At 45.9% G+C, this 13048-nt stretch overlaps 2 protein-coding genes across 2 annotated transcripts; one reads left to right on the top strand and one right to left on the bottom strand.

Moving 5' to 3' along the window:
• Positions 1 to 2480: 2480 nt before the first annotated feature.
• Positions 2481 to 10374, bottom strand: YIPF3 (Yip1 domain family member 3). Its single transcript, XM_074310831.1, has 9 exons — positions 10089 to 10374; positions 6776 to 6973; positions 6465 to 6571; positions 4857 to 4902; positions 4505 to 4597; positions 4133 to 4264; positions 3853 to 3966; positions 3469 to 3592; positions 2481 to 2975 (listed from the first exon to the last, which is right to left on the bottom strand). The coding sequence occupies exons 1-9, from the start codon at positions 10167 to 10169 to the stop codon at positions 2839 to 2841; spliced, it is 1032 nt and encodes a 343-aa protein (XP_074166932.1). The 5' UTR covers positions 10170 to 10374; the 3' UTR covers positions 2481 to 2838.
• POLR1C (RNA polymerase I and III subunit C) lies at positions 10375 to 13048 on the top strand. The gene is made up of 9 exons (XM_074310830.1): positions 10375 to 10527; positions 10607 to 10678; positions 10836 to 10943; positions 11255 to 11387; positions 11466 to 11585; positions 11837 to 11989; positions 12101 to 12250; positions 12507 to 12623; positions 12827 to 13048. Exons 1-9 carry the CDS (start codon positions 10459 to 10461, stop codon positions 12943 to 12945), a joined length of 1041 nt encoding a protein of 346 aa, XP_074166931.1. The 5' UTR covers positions 10375 to 10458; the 3' UTR covers positions 12946 to 13048.

Below are 13048 nucleotides of genomic sequence, written 5' to 3'. Positions count from 1 at the left end.
GGTCTGACTCGAGCGGGCGCGGTCCCGGCCGCGGCACAGGTGCCCTGAGAGCTCCGAGCCCCGGGCCCCGCGCAGCGGGCGGCGGAGGCTCCGGGGCCTCGGCTCATGGCGCGTGGCCCCGGACCCAGGAGGGCCCGGCGCAGATGGAGCACGTGCCCCGGGGCTTCCTGCTCCTCCTGCTTCCCCTCCTCGAAGCCTCTCGCTGCCTCCCTTGGGCCGGGCGGATGCTGGTAACCGCTCCTCCGTGGGAAGCGGCCAACAGAACCCCGCTGCGGAGAGCTGCGGCTCGGGCTCCGCTCGGGCTCCGGCCTGGGGCTCCGGCGGCTTTGCCGGAGAGGGCGGCCGGTTTCCACAGCAACGGTCGCGTCACGGCCTCTCGCTCCGCCCTCTCCCAATCCGGTCCTCGATCCACTGACTAGGCATTGAGTTAGCCGGAGCCCTTGGTCTAGGAAGGGGCTTGTAACAGCCCCGTCGCTGTCAGTCCACCCAAAAGAGAGGGACTCAGGAGCCGAGGCAGTGGGCATGGGTGAGGCGATCCCACCTCCTCCCCTCCGACCGAACTAGGGTCATCGACCTACGCTGGAGAGATGCCCGCGGAGGACCATGATGGGGGCGACCCCAGCGTCTGCCACACACATACTCAGTCCCGAGCACGATTCCCTCCTAGTTGTATGTGACCCTCTGGTTTCCCGATCCAGGGATCCTTGCTTCCCCAATCCCCTTAATTTGCCCCCGCCTTCCTTTGACTCCTCCTCCCCAGATCGCTGTTCGTTTGCCCCGCCCTTTTTGTCCCAGCTGCAGTGACGTGACTTTTTTCGAGCGTGGGGATTCCGTGGGACTGGTCCAATTACCCAGTTCACCTTGCGCCTGGTAAGCAGACAACCTCTGCCAGGCCGGGGCGGGGGTGTGTGATGCTCTCCCACCTCAAGCGCCCTTCTAGGTCTGAGCTTAGATTACACAGATGTCAGCACAAAGGCAGGTCCAAATGGTGGTAAAGGAAACAAAGGTAAAGGTGGGAACTAGAGCCCTAGTTTAAGAACCAGGTAGCAATTGGTGTCCTATAGCGTCGGACAATGCTTGACCCTCTTTATGTGGTTTGACATTTCCTACAGCTAATTTTACAGATGAGAAGACTGAAGCAAACAGGGTTAAGTGGTTTGGCCAACTTCAGGAGATCCTGTCTAAAGCCAGATTCGAACTCTGGAAGAGGAATCTTACCCCACCCACGGCACTCTATTGAACCAAAAAAGCATGGGTGCAGACTAGGGAGCACTTCCTAGTCCTAGAACTGCTAGAAGCATAGTGGATAGAACGATGGGCCTGTAATCAAGTTTGATCTCAAGACACTATCTACATAAAGTGCATACCTGATTTTCCTAGGAGTAAAATGGAGATGAGAATATTTGTTAAATATTTACCACGATGCCTGGCACTCAATATGAACTAAATAAATGCACATTCCTTTCCTTGTTATTTTCAGGTAAATAATTTCCTCTCACTGACCCCATTTTTACATCTGCAATGTAGGGTTTACCATATATCATCTAATTTGGCCAGTATTGTGGGGTTCAAACGTAATGATGCTCTGCATTGGGAAGCAATCTATGTCAACTGTTACCACCATTATTCCTCAGAAAAAAAATGCAGGGGTGGGGAAACAGGGAATGTTTTCTGGCTGACATCCCTAGTGTAAATAGGCAAGAGGAGCTAAGGACTACAAAGCAGAACATGATAGTTTGCTCAAAATCTCAGCAACATAGAAATTGTTTTCTCCAACCAGGGATTCACATCAAGTGAAATGTGTTTTGGACTCCATTTCTCAAAGGTCTTGGGTTGAAGAGTGCACAAAATTCCATCAACTTATACTGGGGGAGAGGAGGGGAACATACTCCATCGCCCTTCACCCCTGTTATTACTAATTTCAAATGTTTTATTCCTACATCTAATACCTATTGCCCCTTAATCAACCAGAAATTGTCTTGCAGTTTCAACTTATTAAAGGTAAAGAGGAGAGTCCTAGCAAAAAGTTATCTACAGCCTGCCCTAGTACACATATACAATAGGTTTTCTGATAATGGTGCAAATGTATATCCTGGGTTGGAAAGTGAAAGCCTGGATGTCTTTGGACACACTGTAGGGTAAGTGCTGGGAAAGATTGGTCCAGTTCTATGCTGCATGCACAGGAAATGACTTGTTTTGGAAAAATCTGTGTCAGATCTAGAAGACACTACCATTCTGATTTGGGCCTGTCTACTGATCCAACTAGCTGAATCTACTGTTGCTACTCAATCTTCTGACCCAAGTGAGTTTACATATTTGTACCCTGCTTCCTAGGTACCTACTCCAGCTCCCCCAATCTTCACACCCTCCTCCCCACCACAGAATTAATGTGACAGGCTGAAAAGAAGGGGATATTTTATAATGGCCACCAACTGAGAAAGGTGGTGATGGCAGGGTGGGCCACTGGAAGAGTAGCTGAATTTCCAGATCCCAATTAATCTTTTAATTACCAAATCTATAATTAGCAAGATGGTACAGAGAGAATGAAAAGGGCAGGGGGGAGGGGAAACGGAGAGGAGGACCCAGAGGGCCTGACACACTTTCTGCCCTGGAAGAACAGCCTTGATCCTGGGCAAGGAGCTCCGGGCCACACTCTTCATAAACTTGGAAGAGATGCAGGGATATTGGTGAGGGAATCCATAACTCACAGAAGCCCCAACCCCCATCAAAAAAAACACAGGTCACCAGCACTGTCCTTTAATCCTCTTCCCCACGATGCTGTGGGGACCAGCAAGCTGAACTTGAGTGGAGGGGATATTTGAAAAGACCAGGATGGAGTCAGTGTGGCTGCAGAGTCAGGGCAACAGCCTTGGCTGTGGCATTGAGCACTGCAATAGGGAGCCCTGGGATGGGAATGTCCCGGGGGACTCTCTGGATGGGGGGGATGTTGGGACCCTCGAGGGTATCCAGGATCCCTAAGAGAAGGAAGAAAAGGAAACACAGAATTTCTGAGTGGCTTAGATTGGATACTGAAGCACAACCCACCCTGGAAATTCTCCTTGGGCTCTGAAGGTCATCCTGAGGTACCTGGCACTCTAGGGAATCTTCTTAAAGACAATGTACTTGAACCCTCTAGGAGGTTTGTTAATGTTGGCTTCTGCACTGCATTTAACCTAGCCTAGAGAGATGGTGATGATCCTCCCATGTGAAAGTTCAGTGAGAGCAAGTCTTATTCTTGCTGTTTTCCCTTTGTATCTCCAATGCTTGGCACACAGTGCTTAATAAATGCCTATTTCTTGCAAGAAAAACACTTCAGGAAGTGCAGGAGAAGCCTGTAGGAAGGAGATAGGCCTAGAGCAGGGGTTTCTTCCCCCCTCCTTTCTTCCATTCTTTGGCTAAACTAGAAAAAAAGCAGCCAATAATCACCCTCCACTCCCTTCCCTACCCCCACCCACATCCATGACTTACCTTCTACAACTTTGTGGTAGGCAAAATGCAGGTAAAGTAAGAAGAGCATGTGTAGGGTAGCAAGGGTCCCACAGAGAAGCAGTCGCTGTGTGGGACCCACTGTCCTTGACACTAGCACCGCCACCTGGGGCCACAAAGGATGTCACAGTTCAAGTAAACCCGGCCCATCCTGGGACAAACACTGTGGGTAGGAAGGACAGCAAGGGGGTGGGAGTGGGGAGCTGTCTCTGCACTTGGCCGAATGACCTTTCTTCATGTCCATGACCTTAGAGGTTTGGGGTTGGGGGCGAAGAATCTACCCACTCAAGAGCCATTCTTAGATTCATGCCCATTCTCAGGCCTCCTCTCATACCCTTCACCCTCATAACTCCTCCCCCAACTCACCATGCGCAAGGTGGACAATCCACCCACCAACAGCCAAAAAAGATAAAAGAGAGCATGGAGATGGATATTGTAGGTGATGAAGAGAACAATGCAATGTCCAAAGAGTCCATAGCCCTAAGGAATGAGAAGAGATGGCATTTGGTGGCAGGCCTGGGGAATCTCCCAATTTTACCCCAGGGATTCAGATACCTCCCATTCTGGCCTTGGCTGGCTAAGGGGTTGATTCAGCTGAGGCTCAGAGAGTTTGTCTGCTGCCTGCCCACCTACACGGTCCTCTTACCAGTAGTGCCAGCATCTGTAACATGGTGATTTGAGCATTACACAGGTAAGCCAAGAAATAAATGAAAGATGAGACACCCAGCCAGTAGCCAAAGCAGGTGCCGATTGCAGTGCCCATCAGAGTGCCTTCCCGCTGGGGTGAGGAAAAAAAAAGGGGAAGACTGATTTAATCACACAAAACCTTTCATTCTCACTTTCCTCATTCTTTTTCTCAAGAGTCTGAGTCCCATTCAGTCAGCTCTCCCAAAGCTGCCATTTACCCTTTGTCCCAATGTTTCCCAATTCATTTAATAATACCCAAGCACATGTCCTTAAACCCAACAGGAGAGTCCTGGAGAGCCCCTTCATTAACCTCAGTCCCCTATCTGCTTACAATAATGGTATCAGATGTCTTCATCCCGTGAAGGAGAATGGCAACCAGGGTGAACACCAGCATGAGGGGCCCATAGAGTTCGCCAGCAATTTTCTGTGGAGACACTAGCTTAGCTTGTGATGTTCAATTAACTGATAACCTTCCCTTCTACTTCTGCCCTCCCAACCCGAGCTCTTTTCTTGGAGCCCTTGGCCCTGAGTCCTGGGCCAAATTTCCTACCCCACCTTTCAGTGACTTTGCCCAGACCTTCCAAGCTCCCACACATTCAAACTACTGTTCCTCACTGGGCTATCATTTTCTACTTGGAAATATTTGGGAACATCAAGTAACAAAAGGGACCATTACCACTTACCTGGGGAAAATTGACCATCTTGACAGGAATCATGGACTCCAGAAGCCTATAAAATAGGAATTATGAGAGGACAGGGTTGAGAGTAATAATTTCTAGGAGGGATCTCTTTCCTTCTTCTATTATGGTGCTGTCACCAGAAGGGGAAAGTCTTTGAGGAAACTGGGCCAATGGAAAACAAGGAGATGTTGAAGAGCTCTACCTGGGGGACTGAAAAATTGTGGACTTTATAGAAATGTGTTTAATTTGTCATGACTTAAAGTTTATAAAACACAATAGAACAATTTTAGAAGTAGGCAGGGTAAGTATTATCCTTATTTTGTCAACTGGAAAGCTCAGAGAAGTAACTGAGTTACTCCAAATCTCACAGATCCTTGGTATAAGATTGGAACCATGTACTCTTTCCACTACATTATATCTTCTGTGTTATTGAATATTAATTATGTTCAAGTCAATGTTTTAAGTATAAAAGAGACACTTGTCCTAGGGTACTGGGAGAGAAACTAAGCACATTAGGGGTTGGAGGCAATAGAGAGGAGAAAAGATGCAGACAAACACCCCACCTGCATTTGTTTTGCTTGCATTTCTCCTCTTAAGAACCTATGTATTCTTTGATGTGTAACCTTCACAAAAGCCTGGCCCTGAGACTGGAGTATTTTTCTGGACTCAGGTCTGTAGAACAAAATACACTCCAGTGTTAGGTTCTTATTAAGTGCTAATGATATAATGAGATATTAGGTTCTTACTAAGTGCTAAGTCGGTACTTAACAATTCTCTAGTTCCGGCCTTTAAAGAGAGTTTTACCCCTTTGAACTTCTTAAGGGCCACTGTTCTACCCATACTGGTGAATCACTCATCCACTGAATAGAAACCGGTGAAAGTTCAGGTAGGCCTTCAACAGCAGCCCTGCCTAAAAAGCTGAAGTGCTTATTTGTAATCCTATCTGCTGTAAAATGTCTCTTTCCCCACAGATTGATGGGGAGTTTTTCAACTACAAAAGGAGTAAAAACTCCTGTTTCACCTTCAAATATCCATCTCAAAGGCCTAGCACTAACTTCTGCTGCTATTGATCCTCCTATCCCACACATGTAGATGTCTGCCTTAATCTTTGGCCAGTGACTGGGCCAATTGGAACCTCTAATAACTGTATGATCTGCACCGGTGTCTACCAATCCTTCAAATGGTATTCCATTTATATAAATAGTAAGCATAGGTTGGTCAGCTGTCATAGCTGCTGTCCAGCTGGATTTTGTTCATTGGAGTCAGAATCTGGGCGACCTCTTTTCCTCCAGAGAACCACCCTCTTTTATCCTCCCAGAGAATGGGCATGGAATAACTCAGGGGCTTCTGGGAAAAAATACTTCAACCAATGAACTTGCTCCTCTTAAACATTTCAAAGGGGTAAAACTCCCTTTAAAGGCAGACTGACTTAGCACTTAGTAAGAACCTAATATCTCATTATCTCATTAGTACTTAGTAAGAACCTAACACTCCAGGACTTGGCGGGAGGGGCATGGGTCAGGGATCAGGGAAGCAGAGACAGCTGGCTGCTATAGTGATTCTGGCAGAAGTGGGGAAGAATAGCATGGTTGGGAAGAAGAGAACCCTTACCTGCTTCGAACTTGGGCAGGCTCCACATCAAAGTAAGGCCTAAGGATATCTATATTAGCATAGAGGCTGAAGGCTTTGGAGGCCTGTCTTTTCCCGGCCTGCCACATCTGAGAGAAAGGGATAAAGAAAGTAACACGCTGAGAGCCTCTTCTGGTTTCTAGAAACTAGATCAAATTTTCCAGGAGAGAAATAGGAGAAATTCTTGTTTGGTTGATACAAGGATCATCCTGCCTGAAGATGGAGACACAAATGGAATAGCTTGGACAGAACCTTGCTATTCCTTAGCCTATTACAAGCTCAGTATTGCTTACTTGATCAGCCACCTGACGACTTAGCTGTCCCTTGAAACCCTTCATTCCCAGGAATTCTCCATCCTCCTCCTCAGCAGCAGCTGCATCTGCATCCACCTCTTCTTCACGGAGCCTCTGATGTAGCTCCCCCATATCTTCGAAGCTAGATCCTGATGTGTCATCCATGTTTTCCATGTCAATCACTGCTGAGCCTCCACCCTGTGGGGTCAAAGATATAGTCTGTATTGAATCCAGATTAATAATCATGGCACTTACATTCATCAATACTCTTGGCCCCTTCTCATTGGACCTATGCCTGGAAGGCAGGGCCATGGGCTCCAGGGCTTTTATTTAAAGGGGTGAGAGCTGTGTAAGTGTCCTTGAGGGAGGATCAGCAGTTTTTCTCCCCGAGTCCCACCAGTTAACTTCACCTCAGACAGTTCTCCCCATTGTCAGCTTCCTTTTGTGTTGTAAGCTCCATGAGGACAAGAACTGTCTTAATTTTTATTTGTACTTCCAGCATTGTGCTAAATGCTTTAATAAATGTTTAATAATAGGCTGATTTTTCTCATCCATCCATTCAGTTCACTATCACTATTCTTCTTTCTCTTAGCGGAAAACTGGGATATTCCTTAAAATGTAGATCTAGTTATGACTGAGTGTACAAATGAATACACCACACACCTTACACAGACACACACACACACACAGTGCCTCAAAAGTGCTTTACTGCCCATAAAAATATACAAAAAACCCAGCAGGCATTTCAAGTCCTCCACAATTTGGTTTTCACCTTCCTTCCCAGACTTATTTTATATTACTCCTATTCAGATACTTCTTTTAACAAGCAAAGTAGCCTACTATTTTCCTAGGATTTCACTTAACTTTATAACTTCTTCACAAATGGTGTCTCATGTTTAGTAGCTCTTCAGCTTTCTATACTCCAGCTTCCTTTTGAGGTGCATTTCCCTGATTGTTTCTTAGCTATTAGGCACCTTCCTTTAAGAATTACTTTGTAATTACAAAACCTGTAAATATATTCTTAACTTCACTCCTCTCCCTCTCATTAAAATGAAATGTTCCTGAGAACAGGGACTATTTAATTTTTCTATGCCCCTCATGTTTAGAAATGTTTTTATATAGTAACCATTCTGAATTTTATCTTCCTGTCTCTCCCAACTCTAGGCATTTTCTCTAAAGACCTGAGACTTTTCAGGCTCAGGCTTTACATTTTAGTCAGCCAAACTCATTTTTTTGTCCTGTACTCCCTGTTTCTTTCTCTCCAATGAGGACAGAGAATGAGTTTCTGTGAAACATTTTCTCCCTTAACCTCTTCCCTATCCCCATCAATAGAGACAAAGAATATCACTTACTAAATCAAATGCTCTCTCATCACCTCCTAGTAAATTCCAACCAAATCTGGTATTCCAGAATACATTTCCTCCCAGTTTGCAGTCTTCCCAACACTTGGATTGCTGTCCCTTCCACTTGGTTAATATCCTTCCAAGTCCAGCTTAAATGCTGCCTTTTATCAAATGTTTTCTGATCTCTTCCTCCTCTCTCTCCCTCCCATTTTTATTTCCTCTTGGAATTGCTTTATGTTTACTTAATTTGTACACATCTTGATATGAACAGACAATTTTCAGATGATGAAACTGAAACTATTTCCACTCATATGAAAGAATGTTCCAAATCACTACTGATCAGAGAAATGCAAATTAAGACAACTCTGAGATACCACTACCCACCTGTCAGATTGGTTAAGATGACAGGAACTAATAACAATGAATGTTGGAGGGGCTGTGGGAAAACTGGGACACTGATGCATTGTTGGTGGAGTTGTGAAAGAATCCAGCCATTCTGGAGCAATTTGGAACTATGCCCAAAAATTTATCAAAATGTGCATACCCTTTGACCCAGCATTGCTGTTATTGGGATTATAGCCCAAGGAAATACTAAAGAAGGGAAAGGGACCTGTATGTGCCAAAATGTTTGTGGCAGCTCTTTTTGTTGTAGCTAGAAACTGGAAAATGAATGGATGCACATCAATTGGAGAATGGTTGGGTAAATTATGGTATATGAAGGTTATGGAATATTATTGTTCTATAAGAAATGACCAACAGGAGGAATACAGAGAGGCTTGGAGAGACTTACATCAACTGATGCTGAGTGAAATGAGCAGAACTAGGGGATCATTATACACTTCAACAATGATACTGTACGAGGATGTATGCTGATGGAAGTGGATTTCTTCAACATAGAGAAGAGCTAATCCAATTCCAATTGATCAATGATGGACAGAATCAGCTACACCCAGAGAAGGAACACTGGGAAATGAGTGTAACTGTTAGCATTTTTTGTTTTGTTTTGTTTTTCTTCCCAGATTATTTTTAGCTTCCGAATACAATTCTTCCTTTGCAACAACAACAAAATTTGGTTCTGCACATATATATTGTACCTAGGATACACTATAAGATATTTAATATGTATGAGAATGCCTGCCATCTAGGGAAGGGAGTGGAGGGATGGAGGGGAAAAATTTGGAACAGAAGGGAGTACAAGGGATAATGTTGTAAAAAAAAAAAATTACCTATGCATATGTACTGTCAAAATAGTTATAATTATAAAATTAATAAAAAAAAAAGAAAAAAATTTGTACACATCTCATAAATTTCCTCATCCTCCATTCCGAATAAAGCTTTTTCTCTATTTTGCTGGGATCTTTCGGGGGGCAGTTTCTCCTTCTTCCATGACATTTGTCACAGTTCCAGGACTGTTGAATCTCCCCGAGAAGATAGTAAAGGCTCTGTTAACATCTGTTGAAGGAGTAAACAGATCTTCCCTCTCGGCCCAGTTTGAGGCCCTGGAGGCCAATCCAGTCCTCCCCCTCCCTTTCCCACGTGTGCGGGCACTCAGTACTGCGGATGGACTACCGGCTCTCCGTGCGGTGGTCTTCAGCCCAAAGCTCCACGGAAGGGCCCGGAGAAGGAAAAAGATGCTACGTAAGGGGCAGACTCAAATCAGATGTGGAAAGGACCCTGAGGGCTTATGGCGTCTGGGGCGCTCGCTGCTTTCCGTCTATGGGGCTCTTCTGTACAAGGGCACTGTACCGGACAGTCTCCGAGCACGCCCCCGGCTTTAAATCCCAAGATCCGGCGTGGGGCTGGGCTGGGGAGGCCGCGGAGGAGGAGAGAGAGGAGAGCGAGAGGGAGAGGAAGTAGAGGGAGCAGAGGAGGGACAGACTCAGACTCTACGTTCAGACCGCCGCAACAACCTCGCGAGGGACCCTCCCCCCCGGCCAGTCCGGGAGTTTGGGGGCAGAATGGGTCTTTACCTGGATATTTTCCTCGAAGCCCCCCCATTCAGGGGAGGCCCCATTTCGGGTACCTCCCACCGGGGCCACAGGGCTTGCCATGTCCCTCGAAGGTTCCGGTCACTCGGGCTCGCGCAGATACTGCGCAGAGGACACGGAGAGGGCCCAGCCCCAATGTGGGTAGTGGGACGGACAAGTGTCTCCCCACCGTAGGATGCTCCCGGAGGAAGACGACCGGATGTTTAGGCGACCGCACCCGGAAGCTGTAGACGTGGAAACAGCAGGTCTGTTTTATCTCGCGAGACCCAGGAACAGCTTATAGTCACGGCGACGACGCGAGGAGGCTAGTGCGCTCGCGTCCTGGGTGCGCGGCAGTCACTTGGTGTGAAAGATGGCGGCCTCCGGAGCGGTGGAGGAGATGCGGAGCCGCGTGGTGCTCGGGGAATTCGGCGTCCAAAATGTAAGGCTCAAATGATGAACGGGACCGGGATATGTACGGAGGGCAGGGTGCGGAATCTTAGCGTCACTTTTTCGTCTAGGTTCATACCACGGACTTTCCGGGAAATTACTGCGGTTTCGATGATGCCTGGGACCAGAGCCGCTTCGAAAAGGTGAGGGGACGCCGAGTGGTGACGGGGGAGCTGGGGAGGAGAGCACGGGACGCGCGAGGCTAAAGGATTGCCCGGGGCCCGAGGAGGCCTCTGGAGGGGGCGGGGGAAGGCGAGTCCTGGAAGCTTGTACGGCAAATTCTCCCATAAATTCTTTTAGGAATTCCGCGTGGATGTGGTGCACATGGACGAAAGTTCGCTGGAATTTGATATGGTCGGAATTGATGCTGCTATTGCTAACGCTTTTCGGAGGATCCTATTAGCTGAGGTAGTAATGGTACTTATTTGCAGGGGAGAGGTGATGGTAAAACTTTGTGAGGAGGAGGAAAGAGGAAAAAGGCAAAAGGAAAGAGCCACCCTGTTATATCCACATTTACTACTTAAGCTTGCTTAATTTTTTTTTTCCAATTTCTAAGTTTCCTTTTAGTTGCTTGTGTCCCCCTCCCCCTCCTTTTCTTTTAAAGGAGTACCTAGAAACATGTTTCTTCCCAGGTGAAAGGAAAGAGGGTCTGTTCTGTTTATATTTGAATATTTTGTTTACTGAATATTTTCAAGGAGCAGTATCATTTCCTTATCTAGGTTCCAACCATGGCTGTGGAAAAAGTCTTTGTATACAACAATACATCCATTGTGCAGGACGAGATACTGGCCCATCGTTTGGGTCTCATTCCCATTCGTGCTGATCCCCGGCTTTTTGAATATCGGAACCAAGGTAGGAGAGGAGAGGTTGGTGTGGGATAAAGGAGAGAGGTTGTGGGTTGGCATAAAATAACCTCTCTTTCACGTGCAGGTGATGAAGATGGTACAGAGATAGACACATTGCAATTTCAGCTGAAAGTTAAGTGTACCCATAATCCTCAAGCTGCCAAAGACTCTTCTGATCCTAATGAACTTTATCTCAATCACAAAGGTTAGTGGTGACAGGATTAGAAAAACAAAGGTGCAAACCCAGCTCCTCTACTTATATGATCTTAGGCAAACTTTATTTTTGACCCCCAGTCTCATCTGTAAAATGCAGGGATAAGATTTTGTAGATGTAAATCTAGCAGTACATAGGGAAGCACTATCACCAGACCCCAGAAGCCATCTAGGTCTTCAATGACATCTTCCAAATTTCCTCCAGATCATCAGAAAGTGACTTTTTTTTGTCCTTTCCTGTAGTATACACAAAACACATGATGTGGATACCCCTGGGGAACCAAGCAGATGTTTTTCCTGAAGGCACCATTCGTCCTGTACATGATAACATCCTTATTGCTCAGCTACGTCCTGGCCAAGAGCTAGATCTACTTATGCATTGTGTCAAAGGCATTGGTAAGGATTGTTGGGTATTAGTCTAACAGGTCTCCTAAAGTTTTCTGTTTGGAAATGCTAATGGTGTAGCTTCAAGCATGATATTAATTATGGCTTTCCTGTCCTCTTCAGGCAAGGATCATTCAAAATTTTCTCCTGTAGCCACTGCTAGTTACAGATTGTTGCCAGATATCACTCTACTACAGCCAGTAGAAGGAGAAGCAGCTGAGGAGCTGAGTCGCTGCTTCTCACCTGGTGTCATTCAGGTGCAAGATATAAAAGGTATCTTTAAAGGATGCTTATATCCCCATGTTTTGGAATCCTTGAAGACACTTCTCAATTATCATATTTCTTGATTTTTACTGTTCTTTCTCAGGATTCTTAAGCTTATAGCAGGTACCTGATTGTTATAACATTTATTTCTAACAATAAAACCCTTTGGAGCATTTCTGAAGCCACATTACAAGCTACTGGCTACAGATAATGCAGTTGATTTTGCCTTGACAGAACCAATAATAAATATAATTTTATCAATCAGGAAAGAAAGTAGCCACAGTTGCCAACCCCCGTCTGGATACCTTTAGCAGAGAGATTTTTCGGCATGAAAACCTTAAGAAGTTGGTGCGGTTGGCCCGAGTCCGGGATCACTACATATGTGAGTATTAGGGGATGGGATTTAGGAAAGGTATAGGAATTAATTGAAAACCACACTTTGATCCCACACCCTGGGAAAAGGATTTCCTTTTCCTAGCCCTGTAGCTCTATATTGTCTGCTACAATTGAGCTTTTTACAGGCAAGTTTTCTCTCTTTTTATATTTCTAGAATGTACTAAATTCTTAAATGTTTTAACATTACAGTCTCAGTGGAATCAACAGGTGTTTTGCCCCCTGAAGTCCTGGTGAGTGAAGCCATCAAAGTTTTAATGGGCAAATGTCGACGCTTCCTGGATGAACTGGATTCAGTTCAGATGGACTGAATTATCTTGCAGAGACTTAGTGTCGGACAACTGGATGGCAAGATGATTTGCTTTGTGCCTCACTTTGCAAATAAATCCTGGGAATTGATATCATTGGAAATGG

The sequence above is a fragment of the Sminthopsis crassicaudata genome, chromosome 4 (genome assembly GCF_048593235.1).
Source record: "Sminthopsis crassicaudata isolate SCR6 chromosome 4, ASM4859323v1, whole genome shotgun sequence".
Taxonomy (NCBI): domain Eukaryota; kingdom Metazoa; phylum Chordata; class Mammalia; order Dasyuromorphia; family Dasyuridae; genus Sminthopsis; species Sminthopsis crassicaudata.
The sequence above is the reverse complement of the archived record's forward strand: the minus strand, read 5'-3'. Positions and strand labels throughout refer to the sequence as shown.